Here is a 24,611-nt window from a genome sequence, read left to right on the forward strand (position 1 = left end):
CATGATGTGCTGATTGCTATATGTGTTGTGAATGTGAATGTGCTAATGATAATGAATATGGACTTAAATTCTCTTTTTGTATATCTAAAGAATCATATAGTGGAAATTCACAGCATAGTATAAATTTTAATGCACTTGGTACTTCAACATATATTGATGGTGGTATCGGTATTAATGGTGATGTTGAAGCTTTATATTTTCTATACTCCATCGAACTATAATTAAAATGAAAGAGAAAAGAAAATTGAGTCACAAACATACTATTACTAAAATATTGACAATCGAATTAAAATGTTATTAAAATTAATATGAAAAATATAAAATGTGTACAATCCATTAAAAATTTATCATATAATTGAGAAAATATAAGGTAAATATTAAAAAATTATTTAATATTTAATAAAAAGGTAATTAAAACATTCCAGTTTTTGATTTATTGATTTTTATAATTAAAATTTGTTGTTCATCATATGTTTTCCATTTTATTAATGGACTATTAAAAACTATTATTAAATTATACTCTGAACATACATTTATAATTAAAAAAGACCATGATACTCTAGTAATTATGGATTTTATTATGAAAACGAAAATATATGGAGTTGATCGTTCCAACACTGTGGTATTATTTGAAGGCATGAGAAAGAATATAATAATCAAATTATTTTTTAGATAAAATTAGCACAAGGACTCGTATTTTAGTAATGGGTAGTACTACTAAATTTGGTTTTATAGGAGATTTGATCTGTTTTTCTATAGTAATTGCAGAGATATTTTTAAATTACTTTCTTGGAATTATGTGATAGCCACTCAAATAGTTGCCATCGAGAAAATTTAAAGACCAAACTTTCACAATAATTATTAAAATAATTATTTTAAACAAGTTGTGCAAAATTGTGGGATTTTTGAGAATTTGTTTTTGAATTAACGCTGTAAGGAATGGACAGAAGAATACGTACAGTTAAATTTTTCACAGTATTCTACACTGAGCAACTTGCTATATATACGAGAATTCCAATACATTTAATTTTGAAATCATTACTTCGCTATGTTACAAACGGACTAATAAATTTTCGGAACCGCTCCTCTACGACTAAAATTCGTACTGTTATAAACTTTACATTTTTATATGATTCTCTATTAATAATTTTTATATATTCTCTACAAAACCACTGATATTAAAAAAAATATATATTTTAGACCAAATTGTAAAAAAATTGTAGATATTAAAAGCATATACATACATAATTTTTAATTGAGTTGGAAAATTTTGAAAATCTATATTGGAGTTAATTGGAGTATAATATATTGTAAATGGCAATAATTATAATTATAAGCAGAATTGTGAACGATTAATCGTAATTAATGATTATTAAAAAAAAATATTGCCCAATTTTTTAAATAATTCTTGAGTATTTGAATGTTATACAAATGTTCCTTTACATTATGCAGAACTTATAAAATTTGTAATGGTTCATCATAATTTTATTTTCTCTCCTAAAATAATTTTATTATAAATTCAACGAATTGCAAATTGAATTTAATTTCAAAATTTCAGATGTAAATTAAATAATTTCATTCATATTTTATGAAATATCATAAGGTTCACATACATAATTTACTTTCAATTATATTCAATTGCTCAATTGTATTATAAAAAGCAGCCTTTAACACTTTTACAAATCCTTGATCCTTCAATTTTTTTTTCATATATATAACTTCCAAAAACCAAAAATAAAATCACAAAAATAAATTCAATTTTATTGGCAGACATCCAACAAAATATTCACTATACGAGTACTTTCCATTTCAAGACAGAAAGAGAGAGAGAGATGTGTAACAAGTTGGCTTTTAAATTGTTTTTCTTTGCTTTTTGTTTTCTCATATATTTCATATAGTAGTTATTATTATCCTTGCTATTCTAATAATACTTTATTTTTTTTATGTCTATTAATAAATTTTATTTGCCTATTTTCACCACAGACATAAAAACAAAAACGAAAAAATGTGAGATTATTTTCCACCCCTCCACTTTAATTTACTTAAAATCAACTTGAATTCTATTCAATTTATTTCAATTTTTATTCAACTTTATTCAATTGAAATTGAATATGGTAGCTAGTATAGGTATATGTAGTATATTGAAATATGAGTATGAAATAAGTAAAATATAAAATTGAATGTGAAATTTTCTTTAAGATTGAATAAAATTTATGATAATTGGCATTTCTTTTATTGTTTTTTTTTTCTTCTGATTTTGTTGCTTTTCATCTCAATCAGCAGATTTTTATTAATTCTATAAAGCCTGTATATATATGTTGATGTTGTTGATGAGAATTGAAATGATTTTGATGATTTTAATGGTGATAATAATAATAATGATAATAATAATGATGATAATGATATAGAAATTATGGAAATAACAACAACAAAAAAAAAACAATATTATTATGCAAATCTAAATTAAGGAGATAAAAATTCTAGTCAAAGAAAATTTTATTTTTATGAATATTTTATTTTATTCTATTATTATATATCGTATATTTTATTATATCGTAAAAAATTTAATATGGAAGCTATTTGAACCACAACTTCTGTTAAGTAATCTAAGTAATTTATTTTCGGACCGTAATAAGACCATATTATTATTTATTAATTTTCAGATATTTTTGAGCCGAATATAGGATAAGAGTTGTGTAGCAACTGTGTAGTGTGATTTTTAATAATTATTTGTGATTTGAATTCTAATATTGGCCAAAATTTTGTATCAAAGTTTGACTTTATAGTTTTAAAATTGCAAATCAGAGAAAATTTCCAATTTATCCAGTCGTGGAAATGAACAATACACATAAAATTTTAATAAGTAATTAATTTGATTTTCTTATTTTCCATTATTTAAATTTAGCTATTCAGAGTATGCTGGCATGAGAGTGCTTACGACTGATAATAACCATATATCTGGTTATTGGTACCATTATTTCATACCTCAACTTAAAAATACTTTATATTTGCAATGAGGATCATAGACAACAGTATTATGTAAGTCTCTAGAAAAGGATTAAACTCGAAAAATTAAAATGACGTGTTGTATTAGAAAAGATTTGAGAAATTAATTATTGTTCGAAATGCTCAAAATTTGAGTTTAACGCAATTCAGAGACGAAATTGTTGTTGTAATTCAGAGCAAAATATTGTTGTTGCAAAATTTATTTTGCTCCCAAAAGTGAAATTTTTGTTTTAGAGGTAGAAATCATATATAATTTATTATATATGATTAATATAACTATATTCCATACCCTTGTAGATTTGACCATTTAAACGGTCAAATTTTTACGGCAAAAAATTTTTAAAAAAAAATATAGGAAAAAAATAGACAAAAATCAATTTTTTTACATATTTTTTTTTCGTCCTTAATCATACAAATATTTTAGATTATTTTTAGATTTATTTTTCTATTCTATGTTCAGTTATCCTTTTTGTTTTCTTCAATCAAAAATTTTCATAAATGAAAAAGGAAAGAAAAAAATATAGCTATTTGTCATACAAATTGTTCTATTAAAAAAGAATGAGGGTTTCTTTATGTTTATAGGTAACAGAAACAAATGACAGGAACAACAAGTAAATAAATTGATCAACCTAATGGTTTGTAAAATAGCACTTTTCCAATGAACAAATGAAAGTACTTTTTTTTTTAAAACAGAGCACTTTACATCTATTTAAAATTACCAAAAATACCAAAAAATAATTCAAATTATTGCATACATTCAGGATGAAAGCTTGAAACACTTGAAAAAATTGTTAATACATATAAAGGCCGAAATCTATTGAGAATTGCATCATTTTTATAGCATTTAACGATAACTTTTGGAAGAGCTTTCAAATTTTTAGAAATATTAAAAGGATTGAAAATAAAAATTTTTAAAATTTCGGGATACGACAACTTAGAAAGTTGGGATATTGAAAAAATTTTTAATAGTGTGCTGTGTTAAACCAGGACAAATGATAAACTGCCAGAAAAGAAAATTTTTTGTGCTATTTTATAATCTCGTGGTCAAAAAGAAAATATCAGACTCAGAATTGAACGTTTTTCTGAGAGATCAACTGTGATAGGTCTCATAACCCAAAAAGGTGTGTGCAAAAATGAAAATATAACTTGATATTTTTTTTCTAAATTTCTATCCCTTTACATTTGAAAAATTCCTGTTGAGAGTTCGACCGAGTCTTGGACAGGCTGTATATTATTAATTTCTTTATATATGTTCAAAACTAGTAAATGAACGGCAATTAGTCAAAGTTTTCCCACTCTTAAAAATAATAAAACCTAAAACAATTGTAGAATAACTTGTATTTGTAAGTGAAAAATGCAAAAAAATTTGAAAAGGTGCCATATGAATTTTTAAATACATCAGAAATATTTATTTTTAATGTTTGAAATTGTAATTCAAACATTTTGAGATTTCTTGCAATTGGAACCAGTCAAATTCCATTACCAAAAGCTGAATCGTGTTTAGTTTTATAACGTTTTGGAATTTTCCAATTTAAAATTGAAATTTTAATAAATTTTATATCAAAAAATATTCGTCCTTCTACCTAGGTATGCAGCTATATTAAAAAATAATTTTTGAATGAAAAATTTTTTTCCTCTAATTTATTTTAATTTTAACAAATAAATAAAAAAAAAAAACAAAAAAATTTACATATATATAAACTTACTCTTTATATTTTTCATCTGCTGATCTTTCACGTAACGGTATACCAGATAAAAATAATATAATTAATGTTGTAAATATAGGTGACATAATAGCAACCCATTCAACGCCTTGTATTACATTTAATGATATCACAAATATACCCCACCATATAACAATTTCACCAAAATAATTCGGATGCCTTGACATTCTCCACAGTCCTAAAAAAAGAGAGGGGATAGAGAAAGAGAGAAAAAAATTGTTAAAAATAATTTTTTTTTTTGTTGTAATTTTTTTTTTTTATCCTATATAGTAAAAATTAAAATAAAAAATTACTATTTTTGATTCTATAAAAACAAAGAATAAAAACAACATTTGTTTATGTATGTGTGTGCTTATGGTATATTTGGAATATTGTGTTGGAAATAAAAAAAAATAAAGGACACACATTTTTTTTATTATTTTTCTTGTTTATTATTAAGTTTTTATACTTGTTATACAGTTATAAATTGAATAAAAATCGTACAGGTATGAAGGTAACTCGTGTATTTGAATACAAAAAAGAAAGAACAAGAAACGTACTGTTGTGAAACTTATACTGTGTAAAGTAGCAAATTTCCCTCTAACGATTTAAATTTAGGATTTGTATTGGAATCCACCAATATATACCGAAAATTATTGTCTCAGAAATGAAACTATTTTTTGAAACATGCATGTAATTCTCTTCTTCCATTAAAATTTTGCATAAGTTTAGGAGAAATATTTTAGTAAAATAATTCTCCGAAAATAGTAAAATTTTAACTTTTATAGTTATAATTAATATAATTAAGGGGCAGAATTATACTTTTGGTAAGGGGAGGAAAATTTCTTTAAATATTATTGAGAGCCTGATTCCAGATAACGGTAAATGTAAGCGGTTAAAATGACATTCTTTTCTTTTATGTCAGAATAAAATCATATTCCTGATCTTTCTGCGTCTACAGAGTTTTTAAAATACATTGAGTTTGGTAACACTTTAGTTTATTGTAAACATACATTTTCACTACTTCAAAAAACTAGAAGGGAATAACATGGTGGGAAGAGGAGTGAGGAGACTCTTATTTTATAGAAAAACAAGTTCTTTACTAAGATCTATTAGATTGAATATATTTTTTTTTTTATCTTGAACGATATAGTAGTTTTGTAAACAGACGAACAGACGACTAAACAGACGGTCGGGCATATGAGACGAACAAGTTAGGGACCAATTTATTTAAAAAAGATTTTTTTTTGAAAATGTGCTAAAAAACATTAAAAATTTAAATAGTATAGCACATACGGTTATTATGTGGGGTGCACATTTTTTTTAATGCTTCATTAGTAAAACTGTAAACGAGTATAGGATTTTAGAATTTTTTACTAATTTTTTTCATACCTACACAATATGTAGGTAGTACATAATTTCTTGTATTTTATTTACTTTTTTAAAAAATTTATAGTTTTGCTGGTATGCATACAAATGCCCAGCTATTATAATAAATTTTTTATATAAATATTTAAAAGGATGTATGAGAATGTAGAAGGATAAAAAATTTATTATGACATTTTGTATTATACTGCATATTGTCCGACATATAAAATAATGATATTAAATATTTATGAAATTTAATAATGAAAATGAAAAAAAAAAAACAAATTACATAATTAAGATGGGTAGATGCCAAAAAATTGTAAAAATATTTAACACAGAACACTAGAATAGTTTAAGTGTTATAATCCTTAAGAGTAAATTTTAATATGATTTTTATTTTCAGAATTTCATACAAAAATTTTAGTATGAAAAATTTATAGATTTATTCTTATTTTTTTTTTTTGTAATTTAATATTAAAAGATACTCTTGTAACATAATGTTATATGGTGTAAGAAATTATAGTAGGACGAGATATCTAATAATATTTTATAAAATGTCAAAGGATAACACGAAAAATTTTAATAAAATAATGAAGATTGAAGATAGCAGCAGCAAATAACAAATCAAATAAATTTAAAATTCATAAATTTAAAAAATTATAATTTAATTTTTTGATTTTGATATTCTTGTATAACAAAATGGTTTCAATGAGCAACGAGATTGCGTTGTAATATTATGTGGTTATTACTACACAAGATTTTTCCAAAAAAAAAATAAAACATAAAAGAATATTTTGATTTTACTAAATGCCTGTTCAAACGATCCAACAAGTTGATTAGAGGTGAATAGCACCAAATCTAACATATATGCAAAGTAAGAATTTGCAAAAGAAAGCCAAAAAAGGAAGGGCGTTATTGAAAACTTAAGAAAAAAACTAAATTTCAAAATATAAAAATTTTTTTTCCATTTCTTTTCATTTACATGTTTTCCGAAAACCTTTTATTTTAATAATTAGAGACTAGAATTAATTAAACTAGAATGCTGAAAATATAATTCCATTCCTTAGTTCTATGACTAACCTTTCATTCAGCATGATAAAATTTACAAGAAAATGGTTTATTATGCACAATACGAAATGTTTTTTTTCCAATTGAGAGGTTGTGAGGGGGGCCTGTACTAGAAATCACATAGGTCGTCAAACAAACCAGAATCGGGCCCGAATTCGATCGTAATATCAATCAAATTGCAGTCAAAATAAATGTTTGATCCAAACTCTCTCTCTTCTCAAACGAACAATACAAAACAACAGTTAACCAGGCTAAGTGATTATAACATGTGAGTGACCATGACTATTATGTTTTAAAATTCAATTCTGAGTAGGAATCAAATCAGAAATTTTTGCTTCTTATTCATATTCATATTTCTCTTTTACAAAATTAAATTCAGTAGAAACGTTTAAACATTTTATACAACATTTCATGTGACCAATAATGTTAATACGAATGTTGTTTGAACTAGCGAACATTAATTGAAAGTATCATGACAAATTCAACAATAATAAATGTTTTATATCAAAATTTTGTTTAATTTCGAGAACAAAACTAATATTTACATGCTTTCTGGTAATTCGACAATATTAGCTTATATGGTAACATTTTGGTATTAAAACACAATTTGAATTATTCTTTTATTTTTGAATCAAACAAAAATCCACAAACATTATGTTTGATGTCTAAAAACACTGTCATATAATTTAATTTTGTCAAAACAATTCTAATTTTCTTCTTTGTCAATTTTCCTATGACAATCAAATAGTGTTCTTAAAAGCGTTAAATTAAAAAAAAAATTTTTTTTCGTTTTTTGAGAAAAATTTGAGAAAAAAACACAAAAACCTTGAGAAAAACAAAACAAAATTGTTATTTATTTGAAGTCTTTTTGCACACATACACACACACTAGCATTGGTATACTTTCTATACCATCATTATTATGTATAACATTGAAAATTTAACATTCAATCAAAGTCGAAATTTAAAAAAATCCGGAAAAATGAAATCCTTGTAAATTTTTCTTTTGCCAATTTTTATTTTGTTTTTTTGAAATGAACTTGAAACACAATGTACATTACAATATCCTTATATGTTATACATAAATAGTTGGATTTTTCGTTGGTACAAAAAAAATTTTTTTTTTTTATTGTTTCATTAATTATTTTCACACAACAGGTAAAAAATTTATTTTTTAAAACATATTCTAATTCATTTTATTTATTGTTATATTTTCTTAAATTTTTACTTATTTTTTTACACATATCGTTTCTATTCTCATAAATGAAGTCCTTGTGACTTTTTATTTATCACAAAATTAAAGAAAAACAAAAAAAACAACGAAATTTTCTCTGAGTGTAGATAAATACACTCATATTATATTCAAAATAATATTATTATGTAAGATGAATGTATAAACAAAAAATTGAGGCAGAATAAAAAAGGGATATAACAATAATAGAATTACAATAAATGCGACCAACAATGAATTTTCTAAAAATGTTGTACACAAAAATGTACTTGAGAGATTCTATATGTGAACACATTATATAAAATTTGTAATTAAATACAGAGAGAATCTATATAGAAATTTTAGATTTTCTTGCTTACATTTACTCTGGTATTGTGTTTTTTTTAAGGAAAATAAAAATTGTAAAATTCTAGATAAGGATGAGTATATGGAATGTTATTAAAAGGATAATAAAAATCAATATAACAATTGAACAATAGCATTGTGTTTTGAAATTATATTTGTAGAAATGAACAAAAAATAAAATGAGGAGAAGAATGGCAGAGCAGCAGGATAATGGATGGGAGAGAGATGTAGATAATTTAAACTATAATAATTGTTAAAAATTTCACAACTTTGTTTTTAGAAATCCGAAAAAAAAATATTTACAAAATACACAATGCTTGTATATGAATGGGTATTTCTGTAAATACAAAAGGATGCTTTTGTTTCCTTTGCAGACAAAATATTTTTGTTCAAATTTTGGGTACAAAGCAAACAAATAAGAAAAAATTAATAAAAATATAATTGTTTATTTCTTTATTATTATTTTAAATAATTATTTCTGGTGAAAATTGGATTTTTTATTATAAGAATAAAATTTTGAAATTTTTAATTTTTCTAAGTAACTTTCTTTCTTTCGTGGAATCAAAATTTGTTTTAAAAACGAAATTATTTCTGCGTTTCAAAGTTGGTTTTTTGAATAGAACCAAAAAATGCACTGCAAATATGGTCAATCATGAAATATTAAATCCACTAAAAGCCCCATCATTTTCAAATTCAACTCAAGAGCAATATGAATACGTTTGCATCTAAAAACTTATTAAAATGTTATTGCTAATATTTAGAGGCATGACTTGGTTAAAAAACTACTCTATTGTTCATTTAGTTGTACTTATATTTCATATTGTCAAATTTGAAATATAAAATTATTTATTCATAATTCAATTCTTAAAAATTCAAACCAATTAATTTAATTACTCAATATTAATGCTATCCACTTAATTACCCATATTATATCCAATTGCTTATATCAAAAATATTTTTCATAATATCTAGATATATTTTTATTTTCAAAATAAAATTTCTTAATTATTGTAATTAACTAAAATTGTATTAATTATGTTAATTAATTTAAATACAATTCAATGGTTATAAAATTATTCTACCCCTAAAAGTATGCAACATTTATTAAAAAAAAAAAAAAAAAAAAATTAAAAATTAAAAGTTTTGAAGTAATCATTAGGTTCTGTTTGAACTTTGATTGGAGAAGGTTGACCTAGTCAGAGTAATTAAAATTTAAAAAACAAAAATTCAAATATTTTATTTTATAATAAATATTTTAAAATAAAATTATTTTAAAATACAAAATATCTATTTAAAAACAACACGGTAGTTGGGTTGATTGCATCGTGCAAGGATTGCGATCATGGGTGATGAAGAGGAGTCATCTATAGATCCTAATCTAAAACAAAATATAAACTCAATTATTGCTGGCCTCACCAATAATAAAAACATTACCTGCACTGAATTGAAACGAAGTGTAATGACGAAATCCAGAAATAATGATGAAATTACGGCATTAAAAAGACAACTAGCCAAGCTCACAAAAGATAACCAAAAGTTGAGGGCTCAAATTGAAAAACAAAACATGTCATCAAATAAACCACGTGTCTCAGAAAATTTTTATAGTGCCTTAATGGATATAACGGAAGAGTCTGATGAACCACAGGTAGATAGTGCACAGCCAAATCGTTCCGAGAATAATGATCTTCAAAATGATGATCTTGAATTGGAAATCAAAATACAGGAACTTGCTAAAAAAACAAAAGAAAAAAAAGCAAAAGAAATAAAAAAAAAAAAATGAAATTACCAACAAAAAAACTAACGCTGAAGATGAAATACTTATGAAGAAAACTCCCAGCGGTACCAGAAACTCCAGCAGCAGCAAAAGAATGCCTCCTATCAATTTCGGTAAGACAGATGTTAAATTATTGAAACAACTTCTTAGCAGTGACCTAAAAATAAAAGACTTTCTGATCAAACAAATCAACGAAAATAATAACGTGCTATTTACATATAATATAGATGACTTCAAAAAAGCTCGTGGTGTTTTAGAAAAATCTGGTATAAATTACTATACATTCACACCAAAAGCAGAAAAAAGGTTGTCGCTGGTTCTGAAAGGACTGAACAGCTCTTATTCCTGTGATGAGGTGCTAGAGAGTCTAAAAAAGCATCAAAATGAAAATATAAAATTTGAAAAAGTTACAAGACTTACCACAAAGCATTCAACATCACAAGGTAGAATATTACCATTTTTCATTGTTCAAGCCGCACCACGAAGTTCACTAAGCGATATTATGAAAATAAAAGCAATTGACCATCTGATAATCCACTGGGAACGTATTAATAAGCCCAATATTATGCAGTGCACACGTTGCCAGCGATTTGGCCATCATTCGTCAAACTGCAATATGGATTATAGATGCGTAAAATGTGGCGAAAATCACTTACCTGGAAATTGTAATATTAAGCCGGAGGACCCAAAGGAAAAACTATTTTGCACACTTTGTAAAAATCATGGTCACCCAGCCTCATATCGGAACTGCCCAGAGTTCAAGGCAAAACTCTCTAAACGTCTGGAAGCAGCGGAAGTGACGAAACAAAAAATCCAAAACAAACACATTGCCTTTAGCATTACTCGACCTAATACGTATGCTAGTATTGTAAGTAATAATAATATTAATAAAATTAATACCGATAATAGTATTAGTAACAATACTAACAATATCTTGATTGAAATAAGGAATTGCATCCAAGAAATGCAAAAAAAATTTATTAACATTGAAAAAAATATAAATACTAACACTGATAGAATAAACATACTATTTGACTGTATGAGTATTGAAACTAACCACCAATATGATTAGATTTGACAATGACATACGATATAATCTGATTTCGATTAATGTCAACTCATTAATCTCGTATAATAAAAAATTCTCTTTTATGCATTTTCTGGAGAACTATAAGCCTGACATTGTTTGTATGTGTGAGACAAAACTTAAATCAACTGACCACCTCGTGGTAAATAATTACAAAATAATCAGGCGAGATCGTAAAAATGGTCTCGAAGGCGGAGGTGTTGCCATAGGAATTAAAAGACATTTCCAGTTTAGCATTGTAAATAATGACATTTTTAATGACTTTCAATGCATTGAACCGATCATTATAGCACTACAATTAAAACAAGGAAAACAATTATATATAGTTTCTATGTATGCAACAAATAGAAACTCACATATGTTTTTAACAGAAATGGAAAAAATATTCGAAGTATTGAATCTGAGCGGCCTGAACAATTACTACATTTTAGCAGGTGATTTTAACGCTAAACACACTTCATGGCTAAATTTGACAAATAATGCTAGGGGAACGCAATTACATAAATGGTTACAAGAAAATAATATAAAATACAGGTGCAATTTACTGCTAACAGACGCGCCAACTTTACCTCGTGCCAATTCCTACATTGACCTGGCGATAGTGGATGTCAGACTCAAAATAACTTTTTCACAGACTTATAACAAAATTTCCAAGCTTCCTTATGACAGTGACCACAACGCTATACTCGTACCGTTCACAATTAATAACAACGACCTTCAAATCCAACACGAAGTGCTGGCTGATAATAATAATTTCAACTTTCTAAAAGCAAACTGGAAAACATTTCAAACTAAACTCGACCGTAACTATACTAACAAATACATAGCTGACAGTAACAAGATAGTGGATAGTAGTAACATTTCGACTGAAAATATAGACTACCACCTTAAACAACTGAATGAAATAATATTAGAAACGATGCACGAAACCATACCAAAAAATAAAAGAAATCATAATAATTTACAAAAATTTTATTCCTCAAAATTGAAGATACTTCTAAAAAAAAAAAAGTAGTTTATTAAAAGACATTCACAAAATCAACAGACAAAGGTACAACCTTCCTACTTACAACTTACGACTGCTTAAAAGCCTGTTAAATAATATCAAGACTTTGATTAAGCAACAAATCGCCGTTGAAATTGACAAATACTGGCAACGACGTCTGCAAAAAATCGAACCAAATAACAATATGTTCCCACAGCTAAACAAGTTATTCAAAAAAAATAAACTTAACAAAATACAAAGCATACACATTGAACCGAATGACGTACAATTACTTATACATAATAATATTGACATCACAACATTAAAGCAAACAAACACAAATAAATACATATTAGAAGATGAAAAACAAATTCCTAATGTGCTTGGTACTTACTTACAAAATACACATAAAATTCGGCTACCCACCACCAGTAGAATACATAACAAAATAACAGAGAAAATAAATCAATTCAGACACAACTTAAACCAAATACACACTAACAACAAGACACTTTGTAACTTCACTAACTCAAACAAATCAACGGAACAGTATGGTGAAAATAGCCAATTCACGAACCAAACTGAACTTGAAACTAAATTTAGGACATTAACCAACAAGACATCTTCTGGTGTAGATGGGATCCCAAACCTGGTGTTGAAAAACTTAACTAGGCTAGTGATTTCGAAATATGTTATACTTTTTAATAATGCAATTAACAATTTGTACTTTCCTAAAATATGGAAGATATCTAAAACAGTATTGCTAAAAAAACCAGGCAAAGACCCGTATAATCCAAATAATTATAGACCAATAAGTTTGATGCCTAACATCAGCAAGGTTTTCGAAACACTTATAAATGACCGAATTACTAAATATACAATAGCAAAAGACATAATACCACAAAATCAATTTGGTTTTAAATTCAGACATAGTACTGTTCATGCTGTAACTAAACTGACTTCTGACATCTGCTGGTTTGTCAACAAGGACTTTGGTGTGGGTGCCTGTTTAATAGACCTTGAAAAGGCCTTTAATTCGGTCTGGTTGGATGGACTAGTTTACAAGTTATTGCATGAATACAAATTTCCTCGTCATTTAACTGCACTGATATGTAGTATGTTGTATGGGAATGAATTTATGATACAGATGTCGCAGGATTGCCAAAGTGGAAATTTCGTAATTGAGAATGGATTACAACAGGGAACGGTTAATGCGCCGATCCTTTTTTCAATCTACGTTTCTGAATTGCTGAAATTGTTGGATCGTGTAAAAGGTAATTCATACTGCCTCGCCTTTGCAGATGATCTGATAGTATATGCCGCAGATAATACTGTATCCAGCATACAGCACAGAGTTCAAAAAATGTTTAATATCATTTTGGACTACTGCAAAGTATGGATATTGAAAGTGAACTACAATAAATGTGAGACCGCGCTATTTCGTAACACGGTTGACAAAGTAAGTTCTGACATAAAAAAAAACTGGAAAAGCTTCATTATAAAGACTCCTGAAAACACACCTCTTGCCAACAAAAAACTTGTTAAATATCTTGGAATATTTTTACATCGCAACTTAAACTATTCCGAGCATATCAAATATACAATATCTAAAGGTAACAAACTCTTTATGATGGCAAAAAAAATTTTTTACAATAAAAACATTAGTAACAGAGTGAAAATAATTTGCTACCAATATGGTACAACATAAGTGCAAGTTTAATGGAAAAACTACGAAAGTTTGAGAGAAAATGCATAAGAGTCTGCACCGGAATATATAGAAAATCAGATACCGGTTATAAACATTACTATTCTAACAAACACTTGTACAAAGAAGCAAACATAATCAGAATCGACAATTTTCTAGTAAAATTGATTCGAAATCATTATGACAAAGCACAAAACACCCCCGAAAATGGTCTGATATCACATATATTCTACCACAATGGGGAGTACATTAGAAAGACGTTGCTCACAGGATTCATAGCCCCTGAGCATTTTGTCTTTTTAGATCAACATGGCTATATTCAGGGCCAAGGGCACGTCCCCCTATTATATCACTATAATAGACAGGCTACGTGCAAGGCCATTGAATATAACCCAGATGACATAAACAGGGAAAATTTAAAATATGAAATGTCAACTTCAGATAGGGACAAATGTATACATAAAAAATATTGGTGGTTGGACAATAGTTAGTGATAAGCAAGTACTGTGTAGTAGTACAAATAGTTTTAATTAGGATGTAAGTTAGGTTAGGGTAGGTTAAGTTTTATTTTTCTTTACGAAATAATTATTGGTTTTTTATTCCCGGATTTTCCAATAAAGTCATTTGAACAAAAAAAAAAAATAAAAAATTAATACCAAAATAGCGTAATAAAAATAGGATTACCATAAGTACATCAACATAAAAATTTAGTTTTCAATTTAGATGTTGTTAAAAAAAAATACAAGCTATAGAGCCGTTTTTGTAAACTTTTCTAGGCTAAGTCAAGTATAATTGTTTTAAGGATAAAATAAAGTTTAAAATAAAAAAAAAAAAAAAAAAAAAAAGAAGTAATCATTAATTTTACCGCTAACTAATTGACTTTATAAAAATTGGTTGAAAAACATGTCCACTTTATTAATAATAGCTAGGCTACTTTAAATTTAACAATTAATATAAATAATAGAGTTTTTTTTTCAAACCAAAAATTTAATTAATGTTGGTGTGCATACTTTAAAAACATACCACAAAAACCCAATTAAGATAATTTATTGAAATTATTGCTGAAATTTTATTTTATACCACAAGTACAAGTATGCTCCATTCATTACATGCCTTCATAATATTTGGTCAACTGGAATATTGTATAATTTGTAATAATTTTTGGTTTTTAATCATAATTTCAGAATGATATCCAATTATTTAAAGAGGAGTAAAAAAATTAAATGATTTGATGCTTGTTTATTTGAAAAATTTTTTACTATAAAGGGGAAATTAATAATTAATAATAAGAAATTTTTGTAATTTTTATTATTAAATTTAATATTGTCCTGTATTTTAGACATTCACTATGAGGTTTTATTATAAAAGCACGAATAAAAACCATTTATTTAATTTAAATGACGTGCCAAATTTTACACCATTTCTCTTGAAATTATTTCTGGCAGTTTAATGATGATTTGTTAGAAACAATGAGTAAATATGAAGAAAATCGCTATTAAATTTTTATTTCTAATTGAAAAATCTTTTACTATATCTCAGAATTTTCTCTTAGTCCTTATATACGATTACTTTAACAAGCATAATATTGACTCTCGTTCTTCATATAAAATTAATCATAATTGTAGCAAATGTTATGTGCTTTGTATAGTTTAAAGTTCAATTAAAGAACTACTTTTTAGTAGACATAAAGGAATTTATTTTAATTAAAGACCACAGTGGAAGAATTTTTGTTTTTCTTTACTCCACTTCGGAACATAAGAACGTTACACCTGAATTTATAGTGAACATCAGTTTTATAGTTCATTGGAATTAAATAGACGGCGACCAGCCTTTTTACTCAACCGTGGTTTTCCTTTATACACAATATTAAAATAATAGATACATGGCCAATTAGCTTTATATTGCCATAACCACTGAGTGCCATAACCACTGCAATATTGGTTAGATAAAGCACAAGAATAATCTAATGAATTACAAATTATCATAAATACAATTATCGCTTATAAAATTTACTTAATAATTCTGAAATTAATCAAAAATACTAGTGAAATTTCTAGTAGGGTTATTACGCATAACTAAAAAAATTTAATGTATTTTGTATGAGTATTTTTATAGCAGTTTTAAAAATAATTTTATTATATTTTAGAAATTTAGCTGTAAAAACGTGGCTTCTACATATGTAAAAAAAATCCAATTGAATACACGTTTCAATTCTTAAAATTCTTAATTCGTCTGAGTACCATAAAATTTCCACTATGAATCGATACCTAATATTGTTCTTTTTAATTAAAATTTAATAAAAATCTCATTTCTAATAGAAAATTGTAAATCCGATTTTTCGAATTTATCAGAAAATGAGTGTAATTAAGCACTTTTTTTTATTTTAAATCATAGGTACAGTTTACAGCGCAGTGCAATTTCTTACACAAAATAATAAATTCAAATAATTTCAAGTGATTTAAAATTTTATTATTTCTAATTATTTTTAATACTCGTATATAAAGTTTAAAAAAAATTCTACTAATTTCATTTTATAATGTCAGGGACTTATTGTATATACATGATTTATATATTAATGAATTATATAGTTCTTATGTTATACACAATAATAATTGACACAATTAACATCATGTAATTACACTATATATATACATATTAAATATATGAGGGAAAATTGTAAATCCTGCTGATATATAGAGCATAGCTAATATAAGGAAAGAAATTTTTATATTTAAACTTTAAATTTGACCTTCAAGAATACAAAAATAATTTTCTCTATTATTTATACTATTTTTCTCTTACTCTCATACGTATATATATATATATATATATATATATATAAATTTTCTGTAGAAATCGTAAATTCTATTTTAACTGGTCTTATTCTGCTTTTTTCTTTATGGTTATTTTGTTAAACCAACTATAATATATAAAAATATAAAGCCACTAGACCGTATATTATGTACATGACTTTATTATTATTGCTATAATTTTTCTTTACCCACTATATAAATTTAGTATATAAAATTATATAAATTTTCTTATTATATACATATATTCTATGTACTACATATAATCGTCTTATATTATGGTAAAGAAGATTTCTTATTTAATTCCTATTTTTATAAAGTTCACCTATTTACAATACTTTTATATACTCAGAATATTTATTCACTATATTATTTTATATATGTACATATGTATATATGGTTATAGTTGTTTATTAGTTGTAAATTCTATTTGCAATGCAATCATAAATTTTCTCTTCAACAACATCTTAGTTTTTTTGTTCTTTTTGTCTTTTATATTTGAAATGCATTTTCAATTTGCTGTCGAAGAAAGAAGCAAAATATAAAGAAAAAAAAGAAAAAATTTCTTAAAATATGAAAAGAGAATCAATAATGAGAGAGAAAATTTTAAAATAAAGCTGAGATAATTTTTACTATTTCTCTATATTATTTTTTTTTATTATTATTTTTTTCTCAAGTAAATTGTCATATACGAGATCAGAATTTTAAAAGGTCTTAGAAAAAATTTTCTTCAATGAAATTTTGACACTACAATGGTATTAATTCTATACGTTTCATATCATAATGTGAGTATGGGTATTATAGAATTTAATGTCGATTTAAAGTATAAAGAAAACGAAATGTAATTTGGTATTTGAAAATTAATGTAAAAAATTTAAAAAATACAAAGTTGAGGACGGGCCTTAGGGCCTATATGATTAATTTGAAAAATATTTCTTTAGAATTGTCGAAATTTCTCTGTACTTAGAGATTAAGACATTAATTGTAATTTATCATTCACATTGTAATTTAATTTGTAATTTAATTTATTGTATATAAAAATTTTTGGATTCAAAACTTACTTGACCTTCTGTTGAGAATTTGGTCAATACCCCTGATCACTCTATAAACAATCTTGTAATCATTTATGACTGAATTTGATTAAAAATTTATTATAAATCAATTGAGTATAAAAATGATAACTCCGTCTCGTAAAAGAAAGAGAAAAAGAGAGAAAATTCTGGCCTCTAACAGACGAGAGGTTCAAATACAAACCGGCCTTGTCTCTGACCCTTCAATGTTAGTTAAATTATCAGGTGCGCACAAAATATGGTAAGGAGGAAGAGACGGAAAAATACGTTCTGTATAGTTATGTTGTTTTAAACTGATGGGTTGGCTATAAGCTAGGGTTAGCTTTTAGTTTTCTTAGTCGGGTAGCCAAATAGCCTATTTAACCCGAAAATTATATTGTAATATACTTAGTATAAAATTATTAAATTTTTTCACACAGATCATTTCATTTTCTTTTTTGCGATTACGTTGAATAATTCTTTTTGTATACCACCTCGAATGACATTAGAAGAAAATTATAAATTTATTAAAATTACACGTGAATTTTTTACGATAATGCGTTTGATTTCTATTTATTTAATATAATCAATATTACCATTATGAAAATAATTACTTAATAAGACAACCAAATACTCAAATTCTCATAAAGACTCAATGAATTATTGCTATTCCACGTACATGAACGTAATAATTATTTATCTTAAATTGGTATATATAGGGCCTATCTGCCTTCTAATTAACATTAAACATCAAAGGTAAAAATAGGTACTTTATGTTAAAATTTAAAACATTCAAATGTGCATAAATATAGAATGAATTTCCGTTCAAAATAATTTACGTAAAAATGTAAAAAAAAAAAATTTTTTTTTTGTTCTTTTAATTTATTTACGGTATTATAAATTTTATCTGTGTAGATTTTAATATTTTTTTTTTTATGTCACATGTTTTTGTTATTTTTTTTTTCTAAGTGGTTTTGTATTTTTATTTTTGTTTTATATTTTCTCCTTTAAAATACAAAATATAAAATAGAAGAAAAAACAAAAACAAGAATTTCTGGTTTATTTTTTTTTGTGTTATCGTTTTTTTTTCTTTTTATAAAACCCATGAAACCGTTTTAAATTAATACCACTTGATAATATTAAATTTGAATTATAAAATATAATTGCAATGCACATACTCTTCTATGTATACCTCATGTATATATGTAAAAATAAAGCAGCATTTTAAATTTGATTGTGTACCATATAAGAATTCTAAGTATATACTGGGTTATTCACGAAAAAGTTACGAGTCATATACCACCGGGTCAAAAATGAGTAAAATTTTTGCTATATCTCCTGTACAACAAAACATTTTTTAACGCCTAACAACTTAAATTAAAGTTTAAGCAGCACGACAAAATTCTGTAAAGAGAATTTTGAAACTTTCAAAAAAATTCATGAGAAATTGCCGGGACAAAAAAAGTAAAAAAATAAGAGATGAGTAAAATTTGAATTTTTCTAAAGTTCGAATGCTTTCATTTCCGAAAAGATATGTAAAACTGAATAACTCGCGATTCTTCGTTTCAAGCCCTCATAAAGCTTTGTCAAAAACTATTTATTTGGAACTTCTATCTGTTTTGGAATGCAAGTTATAGGAAAAAACACTTATGTATGTTAAAATTTCGCTAAATTTTCTTAAAATCCTTGTATTTCGGAAACGTTTCCAATTTAATACTATACTCTGAAGCAAAATTTTATTCACATTTGACTCTCTACTCGATAGTATACGGCTCTTAATTTATTGGTGAATCAACCTGTATACTAAAAACTAACAAAACTAATTCCATATTTAAAAAAGAAAAAATGCAAGAATATTGTAAACAAAAAAAAAATTGTCTGACCTTCAAAAATTTATTCATGTAAAACATTCATTTCACATCCTTTTTATAAATATACATATACATACATACATGTAATAATTTCAACATACGTGGGTGGTTTTATAATAATTCACAAAGTGTATACATACATTTATACTTATACAAAATACTCATAAATCTAGAATTGTAATTTTTTTATTTTGAAAAAAAAAAAACATTTTATTTTATACGGTTTTAAAAAGGACACTTATTTTCTTAGGTTTTTGTTTTTTTATTTTCGCTCACAAGTGAGTTTATTAATGATAATACGAAGAGTAAGAATACTTAAATGCGAGGGAAAAAAAATGGAGAGGCTGTAATATAGAATCCTAATTTTGTAAACTATTGAAATATTTTTTCTTTTTTAATTTGTGTTGTATTTAGATTCAATGGCAACAATATTGTGCTTAATACAAATACGAGAATGTAAATTATATGAAATGTAAATATTTTTAATCTTTTGGTCTTGAACTTGAAATATTTCTACTTGAATATTATTCCATGTAAGTGGTGACCTTATATTTTACGATATATTCATTAAAGAGAATATTTATTTAAGAGAATAGGTTATAAATATTGCAATATATGAATGAAATTTTAGGCTTATTTTTCTTAGGATGAATCAATATAAATCATAAGTTTTATAAGTTCTGATAATGATTTAATATTTTGAATAATTTCAATGTATAGTGATTTGGTTCAGAGTCTACACCAGATATGTTTGTGTGGAACGTTATTTCTTTTCGTTAAATAATAAGAATAAAAAAATCGTTAAATATTAAGAAATTTTGTCTGTCTGGAACGCATTTTTTATGATAATTTGCTTAAATGTGGAAGTTTGTCTATCTGGAACGGTATTTTTTAGGAAAAATCTTTAAAATGCGGAAATTTTTCTACCTGTGATACAATTTATTCCAAAAGTCATTAAAATATGAAAGTTTGTCTGTATGGAACGCCGTTTTTTGTAAAAAATTGTCGAAATATAAAAAATTTTGTCTGTCTAGAACGCAATTTTTATAACAATTCTTTAAAATATTTAAATTTGTCTGACTGGAACGGCATTTTTAAGATTAATCTTTAAAATATAAAAACTTGTCTACCTATTATAGATTATAATTTATTTCAAAAGTTGATGAAATATGGAAGTTTGTCTGTATGGGACGCCGTTTTTATGACAAATCTTCGAAATATAGAAAATTTTCTTTATTCCATATAAAAATACGGAAGTTTGTCTGAGAACTAGAGCGGCATTTTTAAGACAAATCTTTGAAATTTGAAAATTATTCTATCTGGAATGCATTTTATTTCAGAAGTCGTCTAAATATTGAAATTTATCTGTCTTGAACGCTATTTTCATGAAAGAATGTTAAAATTTGTAAATTTTTGTTTATCTGAAATACAGTAGAACTACAGAATGAATTTTTTTTCCCCATAAATTGCAAACTGATTTAGATACATTGATCAAATTTTATTTGAATATTGATAAAGCTATGAAAAATTTTATCCTATAATAAAATTGACTTACAAATGAAAATATCTTTCTTAATACTTTATAAATTATTTGTTAGAATTACCAGTCCAATATCTTATATTCAGAGTCTCGTTTTTTCAAGTGATAAATGACGTTTTATATTCGAATTTAATTAATAGAACTTTTTCGAAATTTCAATATATTTCCATAAAAAAATCCTTACTTTGAAGATATTTCAAATTATGCGGGTATTTTAGATTTTCCTTACCATCTTAATACAAAATTCGCTAATATAGTCGAATTTATATCAAACATAAAAAAATAACAAATAAAAGATATATAAAAATTTGAGCAGTTCATAGAATTACGTAAATTAAACAAAAAACAATCTTAGTCCTTCTTCCTTTCATTAGTAACCTTCTTTTCATTAGTAACCACCTTTATTTTAAACCAAATTCATTCGTTTTCCTTTCTTTTTATTTTATTACCCAATGTACCAAGAAAATTTGAGCCGTTCTTTTTTTTTCTTTTTTATTTTCAATTTTTTTTCACACTTATTTTTCATACAATTTGTATTTGTATTTCTTATTATAAGACAAGAATAAAGAGAGAAAGAGAAAAAAAAACCATGAAAAACGTAAAACGAAAAATGACAAAATAGTGAAAGAGAAAAGTAAAGAAAAAATATATAAAAATTTTTTTTTTCTTGTTTTCTCAACTTGGACAAGATAAATAGTCTTAAAAATGACTCAAGGCCATTTACTATAGCAAATAATTTTCTATAATACAAGAGGTTTCTCTGCATTTATATCAAAGAGAGAAGAATATAAATATTATAATATATAAGTGTATATAATAAAGAGTTAAATGTTATACAGTAAATATAACAGTATAAAAAAAAATGTGTTTATATACGAGTATATGGGAAAAAATTATGTTCAACTAAATTATAAAGGACATATAATTTTTTTCGCTTCATATTTTTTATCGGAATATGTGTGAGAGAGAGAGAGAGAGAGAGTTGACTTAGCTTGTTAAAGATCATAAATTCACTTTCTACTTGGTTTCCCACATCACATAAATATGTATATATATGCATATATATGCATATGTATATAGGATGTGCGGTTCATATCTTTAGATATAATAAATGTAAGCCTTGTACATATTATAAATTATGTATATATGTATATTATATACATATGTGTGTATAGAAACTAGTACAGGAGTTCATCGTGTGAATATAATTTTTATTTTAACAAATAAATTTAATACCGAGTAAGACTCGGAAATATTTTCTACAGAAAAATTATAAATATAAATGAAAAGGACATTAAGGCAAATATAAGGACATGTGTATTGTGCGAATATTTGTGGTATTCCTATAATTTCATATACACTCGTTTATAATTTGTTCTTTTATATATATATATATGTATAGATCATATTATGGTATAAGGGAATAAAATACAAGAATATTTTGACCTTTCTATAAAATTTTTATATTAAATTAATTTGAATTTTTTCGCGAATTTCGAAAACTTTTATTGAAATTTAATTGTATACTCATTATTAAATGAAGAAAATATTATTAATTTTTTTCTTTTTAAATAATAATTAATTATTCTCGAATTATTATTATTGTTTTCATTTCAATTGTAAAAATATTTCTGTGAAAATTTATTTTTCATATGAAATTAAACATTGAATTTTGATTTATTTTAAAATCTGTTCGCCTAATTATATGCAATATTTTGTGAAATATATTTTGTCTGCTATAAAATATGTTCATTAGCTAGTTAGCATTTTTTATACAATATTCTTTGTGTGTGCTAATAAAAATTATTAACCAATGCCGTCTCCTGTATTTCTCTTTGATTAAATCTTCTACAAGCAGCATTCGTGAGAGAGAATAAGAAACGAAATGAAATAGACCGAAATTAATTTAATAAATAAATATATGTAGCAACTTAGAAAATATCGTGTCCTCTTTTAATCTAATTTGACGAGAAGCAATTAAAGAAATGATAATTCAATGAATTTCAAAATAGAAATTTAAATACTCTGGAATAGTTGACTCTAGAATAGTTGAGAGTGGTTTTCAAAAGGACTACTTTTTTGTATGAAAATCTTATTATAAAGTAAGAAAAACTATTGGAGATTTGATATTCATTTATGTTCTAGTAATATGAGGTCATCGTTCGGATTAATTACACGTGCTATCTACTCTCTTGCATATAGAGTGATATGTTAAGTAGTGTTATAATTTTAGAGTGTTTTATTCTCTTAAATGTTATAAATGTCAACAAAATTCACAAAGTCAACATTAATAATTTAATAAAAATTACAAATTTTATTTAAAATATTTTTTATCACAAATTAAAATATTTATTATTATTAAGTAAGAATAAATCACAACCCTTTTTTTAAAATACATGAGATTAAATAAAATTCTCATTTTTATCTCCATTGTTTTTTCTTCATTTCTTAAAACTGTTGCAATATTCATTATAATAAATTTTATTTACTAAAGTTTATTTAGGACTCTTATAAATTACTTTATTTTCTTAGAAAAATTTAAGGAGAGAAGAAACAAAAAAAAAAGGATTTTTTTTAATGGAAATTGAATGTCATTTTAAAGTTAAAATTTTTATGAAAATTTATTTTTCTTTTAATATTTCTGATTTTCAAAGGATTGCATTTATATGAGACCTGAACTTTGTTTTTTTTTTGTGGTTTATAAAAAAGGACAATGAAATTTAATATTGTGAATATTGCATTTTTTTTTAAATTTGGTTTTTGTTAAGGACATATGAAAAATATGAAATTTATTATTAGAATCTCAAAAAAAAATTTTTATTCTTTTATAAACTAATTTGCAATTTAAATTTAAAATTTTCTTTATTCTAATATTCATTAAATTATTTCAGTTATCCTTATCGAAAATATGGCCTTAATTTTAATTTAATATTTTAAATATTGCCATTTTTTGTAAGAAAAATTCCAAAATATAAATATTTTATTGTATTGAGTTTCGAAATTGGAAATATTTTTGAAAATTATGACACAAGAAAGGACTCATTTATAAATGAATATTTCAATTGTCCTG

At 25.0% G+C, this 24,611-nt stretch overlaps 1 protein-coding gene and 1 long non-coding RNA gene across 4 annotated transcripts in view; both read right to left on the minus strand.

Moving 5' to 3' along the window:
* LOC129612834 (uncharacterized) overlaps positions 1-24,611 on the minus strand; it is a 151,120-nt gene continuing 126,509 nt past the window's right edge. Inside the window, exons 4-5 of the mRNA XM_055526619.1 lie at positions 4,713-4,908; positions 1-215 (exon numbers count right to left, since the gene is read on the minus strand). Coding sequence (XP_055382594.1) covers positions 17-215; positions 4,713-4,908 — 395 coding nt within the window. The 3' untranslated portion in view covers positions 1-16. The remainder of the gene's footprint in view (positions 216-4,712; positions 4,909-24,611) is intronic.
* On the minus strand, positions 10,327-12,226 carry LOC129612835 (uncharacterized). 3 transcript variants are annotated; one of them, XR_008697282.1, is made up of 6 exons: positions 11,423-12,226; positions 11,151-11,354; positions 10,915-11,103; positions 10,711-10,861; positions 10,507-10,651; positions 10,327-10,450 (listed from the first exon to the last, which is right to left on the minus strand). It is a non-coding gene; the product is annotated as an uncharacterized LOC129612835 (long non-coding RNA). The 3 variants fall into 3 exon arrangements; XR_008697281.1 differs by having other exon boundaries at positions 10,539-10,651; positions 11,151-12,226; XR_008697280.1 differs by having other exon boundaries at positions 11,151-12,226.

The sequence above is a fragment of the Condylostylus longicornis genome, unplaced genomic scaffold (assembly GCF_029603195.1).
Source record: "Condylostylus longicornis isolate FDR11 unplaced genomic scaffold, ASM2960319v2 ptg000077l, whole genome shotgun sequence".
NCBI classification, from domain to species: domain Eukaryota; kingdom Metazoa; phylum Arthropoda; class Insecta; order Diptera; family Dolichopodidae; genus Condylostylus; species Condylostylus longicornis.